Genomic DNA, 25,566 nt, shown 5'->3' with positions numbered 1-25,566 from the left:
AGAGAAGGAAGGTGTACAGTGGAAACATTTAAATTCCTTTTCTTTTCAAAATGTGTGAGATGAAATATATGACTCATTTCATTTTGGGACCTTGTTTATACTTTCAGGCAAGGGAACTGATCTTTTTGCTTTGTTTTAGTTGCTTAATAGCGTTATTTATATTGCTTTTCTGAAGGATTTGGAGAAGTAGCCCTTTCCCAAAAGGAAGAGCACGCAGAGGTTGAACCTGTGTCTTCCTGGGCTGTGTCTTTAACAGAAGTCAAGGTTCCATCTCAGCCTATGGGTGACAGGAGCCCTGCCCCCAGGAGTGCAGGTCCAGGATGATTCTGCACACAGGGTTTGCAAAGCACAAGCCGTTGACTGTGTGAGTTGGGGTCGTTGATTAATTTCCTTAACCATCACCACAGATATTTTTGCCTTAGTGAGGTATGATCAGCAAAAGGACAATTACAGGTTGGTAACAACTTTATCTCGATTGCTTGTTCTAATTCTCATGTTTACATGTCAATTTGGCATTCATTTTAAGACTTTTTTTTTGGTCACTCCGGGTCTTAGTTGCAGCAAGCGGGCTCCTTAGTTGTGGCTCGCCGGCTCCTTAGTCATGGCATGTGAACTCTCAGTTGCAGCATGCATGTGAGATCTACTTCCCTGATCAGGGATCGAACCCAGGCCCCCTGCATCGGGAGCTCGGAGTCTTAACCACTATGCCACCGGGGAAGTCCTAAGACTCTTGATATCCATATTTTTTGATTGATTTGAAAGCCACCGTGTCTTCAGGAAAAGCTTGTTTCATATAATGTTGCTGCATGCAGTAGACCCAGGGGTCAGGGTCAGGAATGTTACTGTGCTCCACAGAGGGCACAAGTGTGATATATTTGATCTTGACCAGAGTACCCTCCTTCCTAGGCTACATTCTTGCCCGTTTATCCTTCTCAAAAATCAATCCCGTTCTCAAAAATTAATCTGTTAAAAGGATCATGATGTTCTGAAAAGAGCATGCACTTTGAGCCAAATAGATCTGGGTTAGAATCCCAGCTCTATCACTTATTAACTTTGAGGCTTTGAAAAAAAAGGTGTTTATCTTCTTGGAGCCTCAAGCCTCGTCTGTGGAGTGAAGGTAATGATTCTACCTGGACAGGTTGGTGAGAATTAGCTGATGCTATGTCTTAAAATACCAAGTATGCTGCCTGGTGTGCAGTGGGTGCTCAGTGGTGGTCTTTGCTATTGTTCCTGGGTTGCCTGATCTTGCCTGCGGCTTGGTGGGTTGGACCACGAAGGATCCAGTAAGACTTGGTCTTTGCCCTAAAGCACATAGGATTGCTGCATGGTGGCCAAGGCTCTGGCAGCCCAGAGAAGGCCCTCCTCCTATGGAAGGAGCATTCCTAACAAATCACATAGGCAACTGAACAAATTTAAGATCCAAATATCGGTGATCTTTGAAGAAAAACCAAGTAATTCTGCAATGTTCTCTACACAGGCTGAAAATATTTTCAGAGGAAAGCGTACCACTCTTTGGCCCACCCTTGCCCTCCCCACCAGTGTTTACAGACCACCAGGAATTCAGGGACTTTTTGCTAGTGAAATGTAAGTTTCTATTTTGAAATGTTTTTGCAACTTGTTCTACATCAGAATACATTTCTTCCAGTTCTCCCAGGATGCTGTAAAGAAGACATCATTGTTTAAGCATTGATTGCATTCCATGTTCTGTTAATTCTTCACGAGAAGCGTATTTAGTTTTCTGACAGTGTTGCAAAGGTCTCTCCTGGGTTCTCATCTATACCTACCATCCTACCCACCAAATAGCTAATATTTATTCAGTTTGATATGCCTAGCTCTGTGTTCTTTTATACGTATTATGTGACTTACATTCTTACAACAACCCTATAAGGAAATATGGTTATATCCATTTTACAAGCTAGAAAATTGAGACCCCAAGAATCTAAATAATTTGCTTAAAAATGCACAGATAACAGCATAGCTGGGATTCAAACCTGTAACTATCTTGACCTCAAGCTCCTAACTGTACTGCACACTTTCTATTCTGTGCTCTTCCACTTTATTGACTCTCAGTGTCTGTTGTCCACTAAACCACCGGCTTTTTCTTCCAGAAGAAACTTTCATTGAGCTAAGAATCCCAGTACTCTGCTTAGGCAATTGTTATTTTTTCTAACAAAATGCAGCAAATATATATTTAATCCCATTGAATGGCATCCTGGTGTTTTTGCCCATGTGTTGGATGAGTGGGTGGATGGGTGGGTTGGTGGATGGATGGATGAGTGGGATGGTTGGATGGATGGGTGAGTGGGATAGATGGATGGATGGATGGATGGATGGGTGGGTGGGTGGGTGGAATTGTGGATGAGGGCACGTTGGGTGTGTGCTAGGTCTTCAAGTAATTAGATGTACCCTCTGCTCAGGAAGCTTGTAATCCAACAAGAAGGGTAAGAGAGACATACCTATGGACTATGGGTTTGTACAGAGAAAATTATAGAGTTTTTAAGCATTCTTCCATGAAAGAAGAGTTATACCAGTATTAGGAAAGTGGGTGGCATTTACTGTGAGGAGTTTCCTTGAGAAGGGCATTCTTCAATAGCCTGTTAATATTTGTAACTCCCTTTATAACTTGACTTATTTTAGTAATTAATGGTGAAAAAGCCACTCTGGAAACCCCAACGTTCGCCCAGAAACGTCGACGAACTCTGGATATGTTGATTCGATCTTTATACCAGGATTTGATGCCAGATTTGCATAAGGTAACCCTGGGTCCGTGGTGTTCTTTCCTTCTCACGGGGTCTGAGTTGAGAACACAAGTCCTAGCGATGAGTCCTGGTTAGAAAAGCATAGAGTCGCCTGATCCTGCTGTCAACACTGGACTGTGGCCTCCAGAGGCTCATGTTCTCTATGGTTGTCACGGGAAGAAGGGACGTTGAATGTCCATATACAGGAGCGTGATTTTCATAAAGCCAAGGCCTGTGGAAGTCCAGATGCAGGCTGAGGGCATGAGTGTCAGTCAGCAGTCCCTGGAGCATTTGAGAGTACTTTTGGGGTATCTGTCTTTGGGGGTACTGCTCGGCATTACCCGTGCCATGGAGCTGATAGACAGGCAAAGTGGGGATTTGGGGCAGAGGCTGGGGGCTCTATAAGGTTTTCTGGAGATTTACTGGTGAGCCCCATATTCAGGCACTGAAATAAGCATGTACATTCACTGAAAATCCACTTTGTGCCAGATACTTCCTAGGCTGAAGGTGTGTCCACACTGATGGGACCCAGTACCTCCCTGAGGAACCCAGCGCCTCGAGGGGCACCCATGCTTTTTGGAGGCCTCTAGACTCAGTGCGAGATCGCCACACGTCAGAGTGGTTAACGAGTGTTAATGCAAAATGAAATCATCGTTGTTTAGAAGCATTTCCCAAATTTAACAAGGAAGCGCAGAACAAGGGGGGAGACTTCCCTAGAATTGGTACAACTACAAACTCCGGCAAAAGGAGTTGCTACTGATGTGTGAACATAAATGCAGTGTCCGGTCTCAGGTGGCCGCCCGGAGAGATGACGAACATCAAAACGAGCTGGTGCTCGTGCAGTCCTTTCCCTTCAGTACAGTGACCACCACCATCTTACAGGTGCCCTTGATTTCTGGCTGGTCGATACACCCTAACTACTCACAGGGATTGGTCCAGACCAACCCCGGGGCCCTAAAGAGCCAGGCATAATTGGCAATCTGTCCATCCCCTTTTTTCCTTAAAGTCAGGAAACGGTGAAGAGAGGGTACCAAGAGGAATACGTGATGTCCTTCAGGTCTCACCGGAAACATCACTGCCTTAGCAGCCTTCCCCAGCCCCCAGTGAAGCCACGTGCCCCTGTTAAGTGCATCCACGTGCTTTACGGACCTCCCCTTCATAGACGTCATCCCATGTGCCAGTCATGCCACCAGCTACTTAACCTGTCTCCCCCGTAGACTCTGCTCCACCAGGACACAGACCACGTGCCTCACATCCCCCAAATCCGGCAGAGCCGTAGATGCCCAGCCAATACTTGCTCATTGCACGCGTGCACCCAGTTCTCGGCAGTTTGGAAGAAAACTAACATGTACTGAGTATGTGCCCAAGCACCTTCCATGCATTTCCTCACTTAGTCCTCGTAACACACCTCAGAGACCGGTATTAGCCACACAAAGACACTGAGACTCAGAAATTAACTCCCTTGCCCGAAGTTACCCAGAAGGCCAGAGAGCTGCACAACTCCAGGGAGCACCGTTCACATAGAATTTTGTACGTCGTGTTCCAGGGGTGCCCCTCTCTGAGAATGGCATCCTTGGGGCTGTGCAGCGTGGTGGCCGACCACATTGTTAGGCAGTTAGTGGGAGGGGGGATGCTGGTTAGCTTGATTCCAGAGCCCGTGCTCTCAGCCCCCATGGGGCAGGCTCTCCCCCTGTTGCTCCTTAATCCCTCGCGTCTAGCACAGACCTGGCGGGCACTTAAGTGGTGCCTCATAGATGCTTATTGAGAGAACGAATAGAGAAGGCAGAAGTAGGACCATTTGGACAAATAGGTGTGTGCACTAAGAGAAGCCGAAGGATGAGATTTGACAACCATCTTTGGAATTCATAACTTGTCTTTCTTTTTCAGAACATGCTTAATAGACGATCTTTCAGTGATGTCTTGCCAGAGTCGCCCAAGTCAGCACGGAAGAAAGAGGAGGCCCGCCAGGCAGAGTTCGTTAGAATAGGGCAGGTGGGTTTTATTCTGACACCTGTTTTATTCTGACATCCAAACCAGATGGCCCACCTGCAAAGAATGTTACGTTTGCATACTCCTGGAAGAGCTCTGTCACTTCTCTTAGGATTATTGTGGAACCACGAGTGAGAATTTTTTTTAATTTTATTGAAGTATAACTGATTTACAATGTATTCATTTCTGCTGTACAGCAACGTGATTCAGTTATACATATATATTCTTTTTCATATTCTTTTTCTTTATGGTTTATCACAGAATATTGAATGTAGTTCCCTGTGCTATACAGTAGGACCTTGTTGTTTATACGAAGTTTTTTGTTGTTGTTGTTGTTGTTTTTGTTTTTGCTGTGTTGGGTCTTCGTTGCTGCGCACAGGCTTTCTCTAGTTGTGGCGAGCGGGGTCTACTCTTTGTTGCGGAGCATGGGCTCTAGGCGCACAGGCTCAGTAGTTGTGGCTCACAGGCTCTAGAGCGCAGGCTCAGTAGTTGCGGCGCACGGGCTTAGTTGCTCCGCGGCCTGTGGGATCTTCCCAGACCAGGGCTCGAATCCGTGTCCCCTGCATTGGCTGGCAGATTCTTAACCACCAGGGAAGTCCCTAGACGAAGGAGATTTTTGATAACCAGGTAGGTGTAGCTCTCTGCAGGCGTGAGTGAGAGGAAAGCCCTCTGCTGAAGCGGGGTGACACTGGCTGGGAGCAAGAGGCCACAGGGCCCGGGCTGGGCTCCCTCTTGATAAGGGAGCATGTATCATTTGCCTGCCTCCCAGGAATTTTCTGAAGTGTGGGGAGCCAATTTAGGGAAAGCACCTTGAACTCCTCCCTGGCAGGAGTCAGCACATAGGGGGTGTCCTCGCAGGAGACCTGGATTCCCCCTACCGCTTGGAAGTAGTCGTCACAGTGAGGCGGCTCCCAGGCATCACCTTATTCCAGATTTTGGAGGAAACCATTCCCCCTTTGCCTTGCTCCTACGTGACATTAGTATTTCTCAGTTCTGGAGGTGACACAGCTTTCTGCCTTGGTCCCATGTCACAAGAGGGAGGAGGAGAGCTGCCAGCTGCAGACAAGGTTCTGACCCGAAAGTCGAAGCCAATAGCAAGGTGATCAGGAAAGCTTAACGGCAAAGATAACCTTTTCCCAAAGCAGGTGCACTGTTACTGGGGCCCTCCAACTTTGATCCATGTTTAAAGATACCCTGACTCGGGACTTCCCTGGTGGTCCAGTGGTTAAGACTCCATGCTCCCAATGCAGGGGGCTCGAGTTCGATCCCTGGTCAGGGAACTAGATCCCACATGCCACAACTAAGACCCGGCGCAGCCAAATAAATAAATATTTTAAAAAACAACAAAAAAAGATACCCTGACTCTACTTTCAGAGATTCTGATTCATCAAATTTGAGGAGGGGCCTGGGGATTTTTTCCAATACCATCATTTCCAATGATGGTTTGGAAATCACTGTACTGATATACTGATTAGTTGAAATGACAGAAAACATTTGGAGCCATGAGGGCTTCACCAGGTCCAGCTGACTCCGTTCCTTATCTTCAATGTTAGGGCAGCATGGGAACCTGAAACTTTAGCCTGAAATGACTCCTGTTTCATTAAAAAAAAATTTTCAAATCATACTTGTTGATCCTGCTGTTGTTTTCCTGCCCGATAAACTGAAAGAGATCTCTGTTCTGTCAGGCGCTGAAACTGAAATCCATCGTGAGAGGGGATGCCCCATCAAGCTTGGTGGCAGCGGGGATCTGTAAAAAAGAGGTGAGTCGATGATGCTTTCGAGTTCAGCTGTGAATATCCTTTGTCCTCAGTGAAGTTATTGAGATTCTTAGAAAGGTTTGTGGGGCAGGAGAGGAACAGCTTGTCTACCGCAGAGCCCGCAGGGGAAGCCCCAGTTTAAGCTGGGCAGCATCTAGTGAGAGCCTCCCTGTTTCCGTATCGTGCCTGTGCCTTTGCTTGAAGGAGCAGAGCTGCTAGACTGGACCTGGGCAAGCAGACTGGGCTCAGCAGTGCTCCTCAAGCCCTGTGTGCCTACAGACCACCTGGACTTCCTGACCAAGTGCACGTTCTCATCAACAGCTCTGCGTGGCAGGGCCAAGATGCTACAGTTCTAACAGGATCTCAAGTGGTGCCTGTGCTGCTGACCATGGACACACTAAATGGCAAGGCTCTAGGGCAGTATTTCTCAAGCCTTAGTGTGTGTTAGAATCACCCCCAGAGTTTCTGATTCCGTCGGTCTGAGTGGGACCTGAGAATGTGCATTTCTAACAAGTTGATGCTGATGGTGTTGGTCAGAGGACCACAGCTGAGCAACCACTGCTTCCTCTACAGTTCATTCAGCCAAACCAATAATTCTGTGGCCTGAATATCTGCTTCTCATTTCCACTTTCTGTGGAAAAAGAACTAGGTGGTCATCCAGCATACGAGAGAAAACAATGAAAACAAGTCGCAGTACAAACTTACTGTTTGCACGATTTGTACTGTAAAGCCCATGCCCTACATACTGAAATATGTCTATGTTCAGAATAGGTAAAAGGTAGTTAAATGGAACAAATCCACAGACATTGCATCACTGGAGAAATGGCCATCGTAGAAGCAGAAGAATTACGAATACCTCTGCTTTCGCAATAAAGGTATGGACGATCTGTATCTGAATTGCAGAACCTACAAACTTTAAAGTCTGGTTTCAAGAAAATGATGAGCTCAAAATACAACTGATGCGGGAGAACCACAGCCAATTTCAGACAAGACCGATGGCAAAGCATCTTTTCCAAAGGTTCCAAAGGTTGCAAAAATTCCCACTATCTGCTTGTTCCTATGAATAGTAGAATTTGCAGTGTTGTCAAGCCCTTTATAGATAACAAATTCCAGTAAGACTTAGTAACCTTCTTAATAAGAAGTTCTTAGGTGTACATAAAAATGAAAGAAACTTGTTCACCGGTAAACGACAAAGAAAGAGCTTCCATGTTTTGGATCAGTGCATGACCTACCAGTGGGCCACAGGCCATCCTTGAAGAAGCACTACTCGACAGGCCCTCATGGACTGTGGTGCAGTTGGCTCTGCAGAGGCCAGAGTCCCACATGCTGTTCCCGAGAGTGCTCCACTTGCGGAGCATGGGCATTGCCAGCCTCCTGGGCATCCATCATTTCATGAGCTGTGTTAATGTCCTTAGCAGGGAGCCAGTAAAGAGTTCTGGGCTTGGGCAGAAAGGCCCGAAGACCACACCATCGCCCTCAGAATCTGCACCAGGCCCGTCATGTGGCAGCGGGGAGTCCAGTGCAATGATAAATGCCATCAGGCCTCAGACCAGAGCGTCTGTGGGTCTGGGGCTGAGTTCTCATCGCTGACACCTCCTACGTGATGGCCTCAGACTCTTGCAGTCCGCAGCCACTTTGAGGGCCCATGAAGCCAGTGGACCCTCCTGCCCCCAACACACACACTCCAGCCCATTAAAATTACGAATGGCACCTATACAGCACGTTGAACACAGTTTCAGGGCTTCACGGACCTCCCTAAGCCCTCCTGGATCCTCAGGGCCCCTAGATCTTCTGGGTTAAAAACCCCAGTTCTGCATAAGTGTTCTGATCTTGTGTCCTGCACGCAGAGAACATTCTGTTATTTGGAGTTGGCTTTCCACCTTGGTGTCTAATGCTCTAGCGTCTGTGTCTGTCGCCCAGTTGGCATTTACATTGGCTTTGCTTTTGAATATCCTCCTGCTCTAAGTCACAAACTCAGAATTTCCGGAAATCTTAGGGAATTGCCATTCCAAGTAATGACCTGCACTTGTGCAGCCCTCTTTCAGTTTATAATTGCCGTTCCAAGTAATGACCTGCACTTGTGCAGCCCTCTTTCAGTTTATAATTGCCATTCCAAGTAATGACCTGCACTTGTGCAGCCCTCTTTCAGTTTATAAGATATCTTCACATTCTTTGTGTGATCTTTTCACAACAGCCTGAGCCTCATCTTAGCAATTAGAATATTCATTTTGCGGCTGTTGGGTTTTATAAAGGGAAAGCATACATCTCTAAGACAGCAATAATGCACACAGTGTTTACCCTCATCCCAAATGACACCCTTGCAGGTGACCTCAGAGCCATCGCTTCTACTTTGAGTGTGCGAGCGTGCGCTCACCCGGCCCATGCAAACACACCTACGCATGCACACGGGCTCTTGTACAGCCCCAGGTAAAAGTGAAGACGTGGGACTTCAATTCGTCCCTGAGAATCTCCACAGACTTCCTTGTCCCTTGAGGGCAAGCCACATGCTTTGGAGGGAAATTAATGGTTTGGTTGGGAATGTCCCTGATTCTGGTGTGGCTCAGAAGCCACGAACAGCGCCTGCAGACTCCAGGCATCGGCCGCAGCTCCGAGGCAGCAGTGAGGGGGTGCTGACTCTTCCTGCCCGACATGGAATGAAACTAAGGATGCGAGTTCCATGATGTGAATGTCACATGGGGGAACACGAGTGGGTTTCATCAACAGCCCTCGCCATGTTCCTACAAACAGGTGTTATTTTTTTCTTGAAGATTTGTAGCCCTAAGTGGGTCAGTAAGCATTTTCATGTTAAGGCGATGTCAACTTCTTGCATTGTGTACGGTTTCATAATTTTGCCGAATCAGCAACACAGGAATCTGACTTTGTTTAGAGAGTTGGGTGGGACTTCCTCTTATAATAAAGAGAAACGTTTGCTTAGAAAACGTTACCAATGCTCCGATTGCCCCTGTGGGGTGTCATTCCGATATAGACTCTGGTCACGGTGCCAGAAACATGTGACTCCGGCCTTTTCCTATTGCATGCGTTTCTGGAAGGAGACTTTTCTTCTTAAGGAAGGTAACTGAGTCAGAGCCCTTCTAGCTCCCAGGGTTTGAGGGCATCTGTGTTGCTGTTTTGGGTGGTGGTGTGCTGTGCGTTTCCACCTATGGGCCTGTGTGTTCTTTCTGGTGCACTTACCTTCTGATGCTTGGTTGCCTCGCAGCCTTGGGAGCCCCAGTGTTTCTGCAGTAATTTCCCTCACGAAGCCGTGTGTGCAGATCCCTGGGGCCAGGCCTTGCTGGTTTCCACTGATGCTGGCGTCTTGCTAGTGGATGGTTAGTGAGTAGCTGCTCCTTCAAATGTCTCTCTTTGTATAACTTGTAGTGCTTCTAAGATGGGTGACCACCGATCAGCTCCCTTTAGATAAATGGGTCCTCAGCAGTGTCCTTAGCAGAGCTTTATTTCCTTAAAAATTACTCCCTTGTTTTCAACAGGCAAGCCAGGGCCGTGGGGGCTGGGGGGTGGGCGCGGGCATGCATGACAGTTTCATCCCTTCCGATCAGTCTGTGGATATCAAATAACCTGCAAGGAAAATCTCCTTTGCGGCAAATACTTATCATGAGTCCAAAATTTTACTTTAAATTGACAAGGGCAGGGCTTCCCTGGTGGCGCAGTGGTTGAGAGTCCGCCTGCCGATGCAGGGGACACGGGTTCGTGCCCCGGTCTGGGAGGATCCCACATGCCGCGGAGCGGCTGGGCCCGTGAGCCATGGCCGCTGAGCCTGCGCGTCCGGAGCCTGTGCTCCGCAGCGGGAGAGGCCACAACGGTGAGAGGCCCGCGTACCGCAAAAAAAAAAAAAAAAAATTGACAAGGGCAGGTTGTTATTTAGAGCCGCTGTCTCAGGGATATGCTCTCTCTCTTTTTTTTTTTTTTTTTTTTTTTTGCTGTAAGCGGGCCTCTCACCGTTGTGGCCTCTCCCGCTGCGGAGCACAGGCTCCGGACGCGCAGGCTCAGCGGCCATGGCTCACGGGCCCAGCCGCTCCGCGGCATGTGGGATCCTCCCAGACCGGGGCACGAACCCGTGTCCCCTGCATCGGCAGGCGGACTGTCAACCACTGCGCCACCAGGGAAGCCCGATATGCTCTCTCTTGAAGTGCTTTTTTTTTTTCTTTTAAGATTTCTAATTCGAAAAGTACTCAGTATCCAAAACAAACAATAAGAATCTTAGATAACCTGTATTTGGTGGATAGAGAAACAAAGATTTTGACAGGAAGACAGATCTCATCTCAATATAAAACCAAACTTTACACAGCCGGATGGGTCAGCCTGCCCCCAGGGAGGCGGTCAGCTCCCTGTCACCACAGATCAGTCACCAATCAGACATGACCTTGGCAAGGATGCCGTAGAGGGCATTCAACTTCGAGTGGGGATTTAATTTAGCCTCAAGGACTGTGTGGTCCTTTCCAGCAGGAGGCCCCTTGGATTCTTCCAGACTCCTAATGAATGATAAAGGAGCTAAACACTAGTAGCAAGTCATGTCCTGGGGCTTCAGAGGGAGCCGTAGGTGTAGAGACAGCATCTTCCAAGGGCACATCCTCCCTCTGTGCCCAGGAGCAGGCTGCCCGGTCTCTGGTTACCATAGTGATGCTTTATGAGCATCCTGAAGGCCACCTCCTGTGAGAGTAACGTAACGGCCTAAAACTGCAGCATCTTCCCATCCTTGGCCTCAACCTTTACTCCCTCCTCAGTCCCTGACTCAGCACGTGTTCCGGCCCCGTGCTAGGTGCCTCCTGTAGGACGATGAGAGGTGGACAGGACTTTATAATGGACTTATTTCTGACCTTATCTGTTATTTTTGCTATATCTTTAAATGTTGTATCCATAACATAATTTTTTAAATTCACGTATATACACATATATAATTGTGTATATAACTAATGTACTAAAAGCCAGATAACTTAAAATTCAGAATTTAAATTAAGTATTTCATTTTAGAAACTTTTATAAAACAATTAGAAAATCTTTGTGATCTTGAAGAAAACCTCTCTGAGCTTCAGGTTTCTCTAAAGTGGGGGTAATTTTTTAAGTAGCTATAAAATAGTTTATAATAATGGGAAATGATGAACTAAACAAAATAAGGATGATGATCCTAACCGCCAGGGAGGAGATGCGGACGTTACACGAAGTTACTTACTTACCTGTAAGTGCTTGAAGCAGCGTCTGGCACACAGCAGTAACTTACTGAACAGTCACTGTCATCATTACTCTATCCCTATGAACTTGCCAGAAGGTAACAAAATCTATAGATTTTGCTCAAAGTGCAACCAGATAAAAGAATTTATTAAAAAAAAACAAACCTTAGGGGTTTAGTCTAGTCTCTTAGTTTTACAGATGAAGGAACGGAGGCCTAAAGAAATGATGTGACTTGCCCAAGACCATACAGCTGGTTAGTGGCACATCTGGAACCAGAACCCAGAGGTGATTCCTTGTCCAGTGCTCTCTCCACTAAACCAACTACATTTTATTAAAATTAAATTAAACTCTACCAATGTTACTGTCTTTACCTTGAAGCAGATTTCCAAGACTATACTCCTGGGCAAATAATTATGAAAATTTTTGTGATGAAAAGAATGTCAAATTCTACCTGTTGGCCTTTTTAGGAAAGAGAAAGTATGTTTCATAGTGACTATTTGTAAGGCTTGACTAAAAACAGAAAAAAAAATTCTGTTTGAGTTGCTTCTATGTAAATGTAAAATCCAAACCAAGATTACCAAGTCCCTTTCTGCAATTTTCACCTTTACGTATCCAAAATGTAATGGAAGTGTCAGATATAAGGATTATTGTGACCGCCAGGAAATTCTTTTCTTTCAAACTTGAGGGACGTTGTCTTAACACAGGTGGTAGCCATATACACCCACCACCAGCTTAGGTGTATTACTCACATTATTACTTTCATGTCCTAGTTATGCAGTAATGCATCCCTGTTTGCCTTTGCTAAAAAGAGAATAACCCTTAAGGCTTTCTTTGTATTCCTTGTTCTGCTTTTAAGCCATAATTCTCTTGTTGTTTCTTTGTTTACCTTTTTCTTGTCTACACTTAATTGTATTATGAATTATCTCTGTGAGTGAATCTCTCCATTTCATTTCAAGCCAAGTTCTACTCTATCCCATTAGCCTCTGCTTAATTTCATTAGACTTACCCCCTTGAGAGTCTGCTCCTTTCAAGGTCACTATTAAACAGCAAGATTCTTTGCATTCTAAGTGTAGCAAAACCTACTCTGAAGGGAGACTAAATACTGATTAAATATGCTATCACCATTTGTTTTGGTTTTGCAGTAATAGAAAAGCCAGCTCTAAAAGATAGTTTCTTCGTAAAGAGATTACAAGAAGGAAACCATGTTATGAAATAGTCATTGAATCCACGTCACTTTCTCATATCCTTTCCTTCCCTTCCTTCCTGTGCTGTATATAAACCTGTTTAGCCACCTGAGAAAGACTGGAGAATAAATGCTAATTTACTCTGTACATAGTCAGGCAGCCACACGGTATCCCTCTGTTTTAACTGTAAAATGAAGTGCTTCTGTCACATTAATTCCTTACGGCACAGTTTTCCCGTGCTCACCCCATCAATCCACAGGGATGCAGTGCTGTTTTTAGGCTACAACACTGGCTAAGAGCCCAGACTTTGTCCTTGCACAGACTTGGGTTCCGCAAGCTCAAGACGTGAGCTTAGACAATTTTCTATCACCTCTGAGCCTCAGGTTCTTCATTTGTTAAATGGGAGTATTAGAAGTTCCTACCTAGTAGGGTCATTGGGAAATCTACATTAAATGACACGTAAAACACTTAGCATTAAGGCCTGGCATGTAGGAAGCCCTCACAGTGTATGTGAACTGTCATTCGCAAAATGAAACAAGCATAGTCACTTAGTCAAACATAGAGATGAGTACTGGAATGATCATCTCATGGTTTGAAAAATTGAGTCTGCCCCCGCAGAAGCACAAAGAGCCCGAGAATCAGTCCTCTAGGGAAGGCCTGGGCTAGAGGAGCAGGAAAATGTTTGATGGGCTGTCACAGAACTTACATTAGCCCCGATCATGAAGGGCAACTAGAGCCAAGCCCTCTGTCTAGTAAGAGCCTAGCAGGCTCTGTGCTCTGACAAAGACAGTGCTCTCACAGGCCTGCAGGAGTGGGATGATAAAAGCTCTGCTCCCTCCTGGGCACCATCCAGGGAGGGACGAACTCCCAGACAGACAGGTTTCTGGAAGAGCCAAGATCCTCAGGGCCTCTCACGCCTAAATTACAATGAAGGAAACACCCACACCCACAGCCGAACACTTGAAGACCTAACTGTCTTCAAAGTGCAGGTAAAGAGTCAGCTAGACAGTTCTGCCTAATACGTCTACACCATCCTGGGACATCCTTGCCTTGCCCTGAGTCTGTGTCAAGCTCAGAACAGACCCTTTGCTTATGGAACAGCCTTAATTCTTTTAGCCCTCTTTGTCCAAGGGACCCCCAGGAGCAAAGTAATTGCTAGCAATTTAAGATCCCAGTAAGTAAGCGTAAAAACAAATCCTATGTATAATTGCAGTGTCTTTAATCATCGGTTTACCTGACGTCTTCCCAAACGTTTCCACTAAAATTCGTTTTTTCCTGTTATTTGGGAAACGTAATTGATATTTCTCTCTTCTTTTATTTTTGTCTAAAAAGGAGATTTCATATTCCTATATGGAGAAATACTGAAAATTTATAGGTAAATTACTATTGACGTGGACATAGGGCATGTTGCAATACGAAGTTTGTTTTTATTTTATATACAAAAGGAAATTCTAATTTTGCTTTCTTGAGAAATATGCAAAATAACCTAAGATGTGCTGTGATTTCAAACATGACCAAAAGTCAGAAAATGCTCAAGAGAAATGGCTAAGCTTATTAGCGTTTTTTAAAACCTGGTATTCAGTTCTTTGGAATAATCCCAGCAAAAATTGGAATTGGGAGATGCTGCTTTTTCTTTGATGAACATTGAGGAGAAGAATACAGCTTAGGGGCCCTGTATGGAGTTGTGAATGCCTTTGGGAAAGAAATGCCAGGCCTTCTCCCTGAGCTAAGAGGAGACTAGTGCTTGAACTTTCTGGGTAGCCCTTATGAAAGCTCTAGAAACTGTCCTCCTTCCTCACCTAGGGAGAACCGGGGTCCAAAACTACCCACAGGCACGTTTTGTAGGTTCTAGAAAGTGTGGGCTGGGTTGCAGCATCGGGTAACCAGGTTTCCTCTTCCAGATGACCTTCCATCAGTGCCAGTGTTTGACAAAACTCTGCCCGTGAAGCAGATGCATGTGCTGGAGGCTCTGGACCTTCTGATTTTCAGAGCAGACAAAGGTGGTACTCCTCTCCAGGTGACGTTTTCTGGGAGGAAGGGAAGCGTGTAGCCTGCAGCCGACACAAGGGTCGTGGGGCTCTGGCTGCATCAGTGGTGCCAGCTGTTTCTTCTCCTGGTGCCCAGGGCTCGGGGGCCTTGGTGGCCCATATGTCCTCTGAGGAGGGGATGGTGAGGGAGAGAAGGGGGGGGCATCCTAGATTGCATCATTACATAAAGGCGATGCCGGGTTGCTCCTGGATTCTGGAACACCTCAAATTCTGATTCCTTGAGCAGTGGTTTTCCTATACAATCCACCCTTTCAGTTCTTCCAGGTCATCTTAACTTTTCCATCCATCTCCTCTGTCTGCTTTATCCCACCAGGGAAAGACGCCCGCCTCTTTGTCTTCAGGCTGAGCGCTGTGCAGAGGGGCATTGAGGGCAAGCAGGCCGTGAAGGGCAAATATGACTGCAGAGAAAACAAGCTGGAGAAAACCAAAGGTGACTCGATTCTTCATATTTTGGTGGTTTCCGTCCAATTAATCTTTTTCTCAGACTGCCCAGATTTTACTGAAAAGAAAAATGAGTGGGAGTTTGATTTTATTTGTTTTCACTTGGAAACATCACAAAGGTAGCATCACTGCTTCCCTAAGACAGCTTGAGTGATAGAAAAGCAGGTTGAGGACTCAAGGAAATTCTAGGTCTGGTTTGACAAGTTTGGGAATGAGTTAAGCTCTATGAGCAAACCTGTGAAAAGAGACTTTTAGACTTTGATTCCCGGAACTCTGATCACCCTTCACTTTAGTTCATATCATGTAATGGGTGTGAAGCTAAGTCCACAAACTCTAATAGAGAGGGAACATGACTTCCTTAATTGTCCTGTAATTCAACCTAATTTCTATTTCAAGTCCCCGCTTTGCCTAGTGGCGGGAACGTTTCTTAGTCATTTCACTGGGTTATGCTTAATTTCCGGGGTTCTTAGGTATTACCAAATTGTCAAAGCTTGGGGGCTTCCCACCTCTGGTAGTGTGTTCAGCATCATGGATTTCTCTTCCCAGGCTGCCACTTGTATGCCATGAACACTCACCATAGCAGAGAGCTGAGGATCGTGGTTGCCATTCGGAATAAACTGCTTCTGGTCACGAGGAAACACAGCAAGCCAAGCGGGGTGACCGGCATGTCACTGTCATCTCCCCTGCCCGAGTCACCTGTTGAAGAATTCCAGTACATCAGGGTAGGTTTTCTCATCAGATCGCTTGGCTCCCGGCCAAGGTGTCACGAGGCGGACTCCCTCCTTTCACCCAGAGTCTGCCATCCACTGGCGTTCAGGAACTGACTGGGGAAGCCCTCGCCTGTTGCCCTGGCTTCCCCAGAAGACTAAGGTGAACAGGGCTTTTCCGACTCCATCCAGCTCATTCGTACCAGTGAGCACCCAGAGATGCTGCCCTAGTGGAGATCATTTTGAAACGTATAGAAATTTAGAATCATTATGTTGGGCACCAGAAACTAACACAGTTTTAAAGTCAATTATACTCCAAAAACAAACTCATGGAAAAAGAGACCAGATTCATGGTTACCAGAGGCAGGGGGTGGGGGGAGGAGGAAGTGGAGGAAGGTGGTCAGAAGGTAAAAACTTCCCATTGTAAGACAAATAAGTACAAGGGGGGTAATGTACAACACGAGAAATATAATAACACTGCTGTATGTTATATATGGAAGTTAAGAGTTCTCATCACAGGGAAAAAATTCTGTTTTCTTTTTCTTTTATTTTGTATTTATATGAGGTGATGAATATTCACTAACCTACTGTGGTGATCATTTTATGATGTATGTAAAGTCAAATCATTATTGTACACCTTAAATTTATGCAATGCTGTATGTCAATTATATCTCAATAAAACTGGAAGGAGGAAAAAAAGGATGCTGTTCTAGGCCCTGGGGATACAGTAATGAACAACAAGAAAAAAGTGTCTTTTCTTGTGAAGATTGCTTTCTAGTTGCAGGACAACAGAAATAGGCCAATAAGTCTATGAGTCCTGAGGATAACAGTAAAGTAGGGTAAGGAAACAGAGGATCGTGAATCGGGGAGGTAGGGGATCTCTTTTAGAAAGGGTATCTCAGAAGCCCTCTCAGAAAAGATTACCTTTGAGGGGAGATCCAGATGAAAGATGGGACCGAGTGATGAGGGTCTCTGGGGAAAGGGTCTCTGGGCAGAAGGGGAGCGGCCAGCGAGGGCCCAGTGGCCCGGCTCAAGGCACAGCCAAGAGGCTGGGCGGCTACAGCCGAGGGGACAGACAGGAGTCAGTGTATGGGGACCAGGTTCTCCTGGGCCCTGAAGGCCATTGCAAGGACGTTGGCTTTGACACCGAGCAAAAGGGGGAGCCCTGTGAAGGTCTGAAGCAGAGAAGTGGCAGGTTTTAAAAAGGCCATGCTGGCTACTGGACAGAGGAGAGAGTAGGGGGCCAAGAGTGGAATAAGGAGTCCAGCTAAGAGGCTGATGCAGGGCCCTGGCAGGAGACGAGGTCAGCTTTGGTCCTTGGCAGGTGGAAAGGTGTGGTGGACAAAGCTGCCCCTTTGCCTGAGTCAGTAGGATTTGCTACTGGGCTGAGCGTGGAGCCTGTGAGAGAAGCCTCCTGGAGCATCAAGGCCCTTCCCGATCTTACCATTCTAGCTTGTTTTTTTTTTTTTTTTTTTTTTTGCGGTACGCGGGCCTCTCACTGTTGTGGCCTCTCCCGTTGCGGAGCACAGGCTCCAGACCTCAGGCTCAGCGGCCACGGCTCGCGGGCCCAGCCGCTCAGCGGCATGTGGGATCTTCCCGGACCGGGGCATGAACCCGTGTCCCCTGCATCGGCAGGTGGACTCCCAACCACTGCGCCACCAGGGAAGCCCCCCATTCTAGCTTTTTTAAAAGCTATGGTACAGGGACTTCCCTGGTGGTCCAGCGGTTAAGACTCCGTGCTCCCAATGGAGGGGGCCCGTGTTCGATTCCCAGTCAGGGAACTAGATGCCACATGCCACAACTAAAGATCCCGCATGCCGCAATGAAGATCCCGCGTGCCACAACTAAGACCCAGAGCAGCCAAATAAGTAAAACATATTAAAAAATAATAATAAAAACCATGGTACATTAAGGTGTCAAATATGTCAACCATTGGCCACTAAGGTGGAGTAGGCCCATAAGTGAGCTGAGAAGTTATTTTTGCCTAGACTTAAAGCTGCCTGAATTATGTGTTTCAGTTTCTGCTAATATGCAATTCCAGGGGACAGAATAGCAAAACAGTTAAAGCAAGTTACAGTCTTGCTTTAAATAGGTGTTAGTCTTCTCATACAGTGCTTAGCCGTCTTAATGAGTATTTATGCCGAGCATGTGCATTTATATGGAGTATAAGCTCTGAAGTCAGGTTTCTTGAGTTCAAATCTTGGCTCTGCCACATATAAACTATGTGACCGTAGGCAAGTCATGTGACCTTTGAGCCTCAGTCTCCTCACCTGTAACACAGAATAACAGCCTTACCTACTTCATTAGGTTGTTATGAGGATTCAGTGAGAGCAGTGCCTGGAGCTGTTAACATTAGCTGTTATTATTATTATTATTAAACGACAGGACGGGACCAGACAGTCTGAAGGCTGACGCAGGCCACACTGTTGAATTGCTTTTGTAAAATTGTTTCCTGGCCTCTCCCCTCTGCAGTGGACAGAGGGCTGAGCCTCGAGGACAGGCTGTAGGAGAAGCCTGGCACCATCCCTCCCGTCCTTTCCCGCCTCTGCCTCCCCTGCAAGCACAGCGCTCTGCAGGGGCCTAGCGGGGGGACTCTTCTGCACGGGGGCGGGCAGTGGGGGGTTGATACGAAGGTGGCTGCTCTGTCCTCATCCCTTTCTCCCCCATCCTTGTCCACCACACAGGAGATCTGTCTGTCCGACTCTCCCTCGGTGATGACCTTGGTAGATGGGCCATCGGAAGAGAGTGACAACCTCATCTGCGTGGCTTACCGGCACCAATTCGACGTGGTGAATGAGAGCACGGGGGAGGCCTTCAGGCTGCACCATGTGGAAGCCAACAGGGTCAGTTGACAGATATGGGGGCAAGTGGGAACCTAGAAGGCTAGGAGTTGTGTCTTCTAACTTTGTCATGCCGTGATGAGGATTTCTTTAAAATTGTGTATTATTTATCATATCAGTATCATGCGATGTACTATTTAGGCTGCCATCTTTGTAGGTCCAAATGGTTCAGTATAATGTAACTGCCCATTGCCCTGTTCAGCTTCTCCAGGCCTCCCCCAGCCATTCCATCCTTCCCAATAAAAGAGGAATGAAGAGTCAAAAAGCTAAATGTAAAGAACTGAGTAAATGAGAACATTTGTTTGGTAATTCGTACTGGAAGGGCCTTTGGAGAGTAAGGTTGCTCTCAGAGGACCTGCAGACCCACAGCGTGGGGCCTGGGTGGCAGGGGAGGGTACAGCCCACGTCTCCATCCCCTTAGAGGCTGTTAGGAAAAGAAGAAGGGATGAAACACCATTAGGAGAGAGAGAAAAAGCAGATCAGCACTGGGGGTCCTTACCTCCTGGCCTGAGCTGCACAGAGAACAACCATGTCCTGGATTTGGACAAAATCTAGGGCCCACCCGAAACTGCACTGAAGCACGAAAGAGGACCTCATGGGTTCCGAGCATCAGCACCTGGGAGTGCCTGTCACTGAGCTGCTCCACACAGACAAGCAGGTCACAGAGCTCTTCAGCCCACGTATCTCCATGAAGCAGCTCAAGGCCTGATAACACTTGAGCCACTTGAGGACTGCATGGTGCAGGGCCAGCGCTCTGGCTTAGGTTCGAGGACACAGCAGAACAAGGACGTTGTCTCCAGGGAGAACATTGTTCCTGATGAGAGTTTCCAAACCCACAGGCTTCCCCCAGTCCTGTTCAGATCTGTCAAAGAGACTGAGGGATTTAATTATACTTTATCAGAAATCTAAAAATACAATTTATATTTGGACAAGCCCTACCTAAATATGCACTAAAATTGCTAATTACTGTACGAAGAAGACTTAACACCTAATGAAAGGAAGATCTTAAAAAATAGAAAAGTCAGAAAAAGAAGCATCTAGATATAGTTAGGGCTCCTTATCTTCAGCTGTTGTCAATTACAGCTTAGTCTGTCCTTTCACATATATATACTGGTGGCACCCAAACTAGTCTGCAGTTGGAGTCATTGGGGAGCTTCAAATGCTACCGATGCCCGTGTCCCACCCACAGAGATTTCATTGGCCTTGGGTGTGGCGTGGGCTTTAGAATTTTCAGATGATCCCCAGGTGATGTGGGAAAGTTTGGGAACCACTGGTACACGCTGCTTCTCAACTCTGGCTATAATTGCCTAGAAAGCTTTAAACACATCAGTGCTCTGATACACCCAGATCAGTTAAACGAGAATTCCCGGGTGTATGCTATGGGAATCAATTGGTCTTGAGTCTCCCCCAGGTGATCCTAATAGAGACCGAGGAGAAGGAATCTATCCTGAAACTCTCCCTAACTTAAAGCCAGGACTCCCGTCCATCCCAGCAGCCGGGAACCTATAATCTCTCCAGCTGCTGACTTCTGAGGAGGAAGGGTCCAATCCGGCCTTTGAAAGTTCTTGCCCCTTCTTGCTTTTCAAAACTCTGTACAACCAGACAAAAGAGACAGAAAAAGGCGGGTCTAGCAGGTCTTTGTTGAATCAATCCTTCCCTGGCAACTAGTCTCTTAAGATTCATGAAGGCCCAGGAAAAAATGTGTTAAAGTTTTCTTTGATGACTTCTGTGTTTGTTTCTCTGAAAGCTGTGAGAAACTGTCCTAAATTTTTCTGTCCTTTCTTCGATATGCTTTTTAAAGCAAAGATACAAAACTTTTCTCTAAGAGAAAACGTTTAAAAACATATTTTTGTTGTTAAGCATGTCCCCTGGATCTGAGTGGGTCAGTGTGCTTAGTCCCTCCTAGTACAGTGGTCCCAACCTTTTTGGCACCAGGGACCAGTTTCCTGGAAGACAGTTTTTCCACGGACGGGGGCTGGGGGGAGGGATTGTTCAGGCGGCAATGCGAGCGGTGGGCAGCGGCAGATGAAGCTTCACATGCTCACCCTCTGCTCACCTCCTACCGTGCTGCCCGGCTCCTAACAGGCCTTGGACAGGGGGTCGGGGACCCCTGTCCTAGTAAATCAGCAGCTGCTGTGTTTGCTGAGCAGGCAGAGGTACTGAGACAGTGGCTTGTCTTTGTGAGGAATTTACTGTCCAGTTGGGAAGAAAAGCCCTAGAGAAATGAGGAGAGTAATGAGCATGCTTTCTAATAGCTGGTCAGAAGTGGCCTGCGGGAACAGGGTTACTTCCCACCAAGACGTTCCTGCAGGACAAGCCCCGAGTGCAGTGGAGCAGGAGAGAGGCTGACCCTCCTTGAGTCCTGGAGATTTAGTGCCTCAAGTTGCCCTCACTGCCCGCCTGTTCCGTGTGCGGCCATCCGGGCCGGCCTGGTTTCCTGTCCCTGTTCCTCCTCTCTTCTCATCCAAGACCCCTTGATCCCCACTGTAGGCTTCAAACCCACCTTAGGGTCTAAGACAATCCTAGCTTGAGAGAGGAGCTGTTTAAGAAGCACCAGAGCAGCCTTCTGAAAGTCAATGTCAAGTTCGTTTTACCAACAGGCCGACTGTGACCTACTGCCCCAGCTCCAACAGCCAGCACTGGCCTCCTTCCCAAAACAGAGGACTCCTCTGGAGGGAACTGCAGACCTGGTAACAGGATCTGGGTCTCTGGCTTATTTGCTGGGCCCAACCTGACTGTCTGCCCAGACCCCAGCTGGGCTCCATTGAGAGCTCACCCCAGAATCACGTGGGAAGGCTGGACACTGACCTCACAGTGGTGACCTCTTTCACTTGTTACAAGTGTGTGTTTTGAAGTTTCACAACCACAACATATGACTTTTATTATTTTTAAATGCCAAAAAAATGAACTTTTTTTTTTTTTTTTTTGCGGTACGTGGGCCTCTCACTGTTGTGGCCTCTCCCATTGTGGAGCACAGGCTCCAGACGTGCAGGCTCAGTGGCCATGGCTCATGGGCCCAGCCGCTCCGCAGCATGTGGGATCTTCCCGGACCGGGGCACGAACCTGTTTCCCCTGCATCGGCAGTTGGACTCGCAACCACTGCGCCACCAGGGAAGCCCAAATGAACTATTTTTAATCAAGGAAAAAATAAAAAGCCAGTGCCTGTGTCCTACCCTAGACCTACTATATCTAGATGTCTAGGAGCAAGAACCCAGAATACGTATCTTTTAAAAGCTCCCTAGTTAATTCTCAGGTCCTCGCCTGGTCAAGAAACTGCTGCAGGAATGACTCCTGCCAGTGCCCACCCCCCACCCCCCTGTCCTGGGAGCCGACACCTGTATCAACATCTGTGTGTATATGGAACATGCACACACGAACCTGGCCTCCCCTTGCTAAGTGTTAATAAAGTCTGATGAAATGCAATGGGGGACCTGAGGAAGGAGTGGTTGAGCCCATGCTGTGGTCTCTGTCCCTGAATTTTGGCCCCGTAGCCTTGACAGGAATGTGCTGTTCACTTCCCCGTTTCTGCAGAAAAGGAAACTGAGGCTCCGAAAGGAGGAGCCACATTAACCCCAAACCACACAGCTAGTAAGTAGCAGGGGCAGGACTTGAACCCAGGCTGCCTGCTCCCAAGGCCGTGCCCTTAAACCCAGCCTGTGGTATCCACAGCCTCGTCACAGAGCGTGATGGGGAGAGCAGGTCCAGGCTGCAAAGCTGGCAGCCCTTGGCCACTCCCCTCAGGAAGTGCACCGCCTGGCAGAGCAGACAGCCACACCCTCTAGGGCTCGAAGTCTCTAGCTAAGTGTCATCTAACTGACAAGTACGGGGACACCTGAGAAGGAAGTGACTCTTAAGTCAAAGTGCTGGGGATGGGAGGGTTCCCTCCAGGGCCGAGGGGGCTCAAGGGCTGTTCCCTCCCGTGATGTACCCCACTGGTGCTGGTTCCATAGCTAAATAGTGCCACCAGCTGACATTATAGAGCGTTTACCAAGTACCAGGCCCTGCGTGACCTCACGGAATCCTCAGCCCCTACAGGAGTGGATGTTCCAGTATCTCCCATTTTACACATGAAGACGCTGAGGTTCCGAGAGGTTCAACCACTGACCTAGGTGCGCACTCCTCTCAAGTGGCAGAGTTGGGATTTCACTGACCCGGTCGTGCGTTCGAGAAGTACGTACTCTGCTCCTGCCACTCGACAGGCCCCGATCCAGGTGCTGAGGGTGTCATGTGAGCGGGTCGGCAAGGCCTCTGCTTCCTGGCGCTGAGATCCGGTGGGGAGGAGAGTGCCAGCAAACGAACCAACAAGCAGGGGACACCGGGCAGCAGCGCACGTCATGCAGATAATTAAAAACGAGGGCTGCGACCTACAGCAGCAGAGGAAGTATTTGGGATTTTCCCCCAGGTCGCTCTGATCCCAGAATCAGCACCCTTGACCTCGGAGCCTCGCCGTCTCCCACCCCCACGGAGCCCCACAACTCTTGGTTCTGGCCTTGGCCCCATTACACCATGCTTTGCGTGCCTGTATGCTTTTCTGACTTTTTCTTAAGGGCTGAGACCCGCCCTTTCATGTCTGTGTGCTTGATGGCATCTAGTACAATGCCAGGTGATACCGGGTGGGAGATGGGCCGGGGTTCCATTGCAGGGACTTGCCAGACACAAGGCAGAGGCCCTGGCTGAGGGTGGCCAGCGGGGCTTCAGCACAGTCGTGAGACCGTTTAGAGGAGAAGGCTGCATTTGGGAGAGAGCAGTGAGGAGGAGGGCCTGGGGTGCGGAGGGGCCCCAGTGCAGTGCTGGGCAGCTCAGAGACTGGAAGGGGCTGGAGAGAGCTGGGCCAGAGGGAGACAAGAACACACGCCCCTGCTGGAGAGGTCAGGCCTAGCCTGGGGCGCAGCAGGGGGTGAGACACAGGAGAGGATGCTGCTGGACTTGGGTGAGAAGGGGAGCCGCCCAGGCTTTGGGGCTAGCTCTGCTAAGAGCAAGCAGGAGGCTTAGAAGGCAGCTAGTCATGTGTGACATAAAGATAGTAGCCTCCATGGAGTGCTGATTGTGTATCAGGCCGTGTGCGAAAACGTGTGCCTTGTTTCATGGAATTCTCATGATGATCCAGCAGAGTCAGGACTACCGTTACAGCGGTTCACAGGTGAAGACCTGGGGCCAGAAGTTAAGCCACTTGCGACAAGCCACAGAGGCAGCGAGTGGTACAGGCAGGATTGCAGCTCGGGGCTGTCTGACCAGCGTCATGCTCCCATCTGTTCCCCTACGCTGCCTCCTGCGTTCCTGGGTATGGAACCTGTTGCGTTTGAGACAAAAGACTTAGCAATATGGGCTGGAGCTCTGAGGAGAATGTGTGCCTGAGGTTGTAGATGTAGAGATTTTGAGCAGAGTAAAATCTGAAGCTATAAATGTGGGGATTTTTCTAAATGAGAGAAGAGCCAAGAAATGGAGGAATAATCTGAAGTGGGAGAGAGGGCGGGAGGGAGGAGACGTCCCATGTCAGAGGCTGCGGATCTCTGGATGGAGAGATGAGCCATGGCCAAAGACCTCGAGGCTGGGGAGAAGGAAATCTTCATGGTGCTCAGAGAGGGCAGTGTCCCTGGTGGTGCAGGAGGACAGACTACAAGGGCTGAGAAGACAAGTGAGGCAATGAAAGAAACAGGAGATTTTTACAGGGTCAGAGTTTTGAAGCTCAAGAGGGGCCAAGGACACTATCAGGTTGAGAACGGTCCTCTCAAAAGCAGAAACGGAGGCCGGAGAAGAAGAGCTCGCCCAGGCCACAGAGCTAGGGCTTCCGACACTCTCTGCATCGTGTCATGCCACCTCCCTGGAAGTGAAGGAGAGAGAAGAGAAGTGCAGACACGGTGATCCTGAGATTCAGAGACTGTGTTTGAAGCAGAAGTTTGTGGCCGAAGTGCAGGGGTGTTAAGCTTGGAAAAGAACCGGGGACCCGGTTCAGATCTTGGCTGGAGCACCCTTCTACCTGAGGCACTAGAGCGACTGCACCTCTCTGAGCCTCACTTTCCTCATCTGTAAAATGGGAGCAATGCCACGTACTTTAGGGGTTGATGTGAGAGTGAAACAAATAACCCATGTGAAAAGCTTTTGTGGACTGAGCCCACTGTATAAATAAGAGGCCTGTCAATAGAGAGTGGAGATGTCCGCCTGCAGAGCTTCTCAAGCGTGGGAAAAGAGGGTGTGAAAGTCCCCGTGGACTGCAGTCGTGGCCACCCATGTGGCACTGTGGGTGCTGGTGAGGTGGGAACGCCCCCCAGTGCCTGAGTTTACAGAAAGCCATAACTTGAGAAAGTCTTTTCATAGTGTCAGTGTCCAGCCTGCCCACTACCATTGCCCATTCTCATTGCAGGTTAATTTCGTTGCAGCTATTGATGTGTACGAAGACGGGGAAGCCGGTCTGCTCCTGTGTTACAACTGTAAGTAAAGGATGTGTTTTGATTTCTATTTGCTAAAATCAACTTTTTTTTTTTTTTTTCTGGACAATTTAAAGGGACTTAGCTTTAGATTTACCTGATGTATCGTTCCTGGGTCCTTAATTCCACTCCAGGGCATATCTAAAAATTGCCTTCCTGCCTGGATCTCCCAATACGCCAGACCTCCTGGTAAGACGGTGCAGGGGCCGCCTGGGGGTGTCTCCAGGACGTGGGAGTGATAGCAGTGGCT

The 25,566-nt window shown here is 47.9% G+C and overlaps 1 protein-coding gene across 3 annotated transcripts in view; it reads left to right on the top strand.

The window, feature by feature from the left end:
- The window catches only part of GARNL3 (GTPase activating Rap/RanGAP domain like 3), a gene marked incomplete at both ends in the record, with an annotated part of 153,893 nt that overhangs the window by 115,221 nt on the left and 13,106 nt on the right, over positions 1-25,566 (top strand). For all 3 annotated transcript variants that reach the window (XM_082843295.1, XM_082843293.1, XM_082843294.1), the window contains 11 exons: positions 408-453; positions 1,478-1,584; positions 2,638-2,753; positions 4,626-4,730; positions 6,413-6,487; positions 9,702-9,813; positions 14,757-14,855; positions 15,217-15,333; positions 15,891-16,066; positions 18,736-18,894; positions 25,253-25,319. In XM_082843295.1, the coding sequence (XP_082699421.1) occupies positions 408-453; positions 1,478-1,584; positions 2,638-2,753; positions 4,626-4,730; positions 6,413-6,487; positions 9,702-9,813; positions 14,757-14,855; positions 15,217-15,333; positions 15,891-16,066; positions 18,736-18,894; positions 25,253-25,319 (1,179 nt within the window). The remainder of the gene's footprint in view (positions 1-407; positions 454-1,477; positions 1,585-2,637; positions 2,754-4,625; positions 4,731-6,412; positions 6,488-9,701; positions 9,814-14,756; positions 14,856-15,216; positions 15,334-15,890; positions 16,067-18,735; positions 18,895-25,252; positions 25,320-25,566) is intronic.

Source organism: Leucopleurus acutus, assembly GCF_964270905.1.
Source record: "Leucopleurus acutus genome assembly, chromosome: 7".
Lineage (NCBI taxonomy): Eukaryota > Metazoa > Chordata > Mammalia > Artiodactyla > Delphinidae > Leucopleurus > Leucopleurus acutus.
This window is presented reverse-complemented; position numbering and strand designations above follow the sequence as displayed.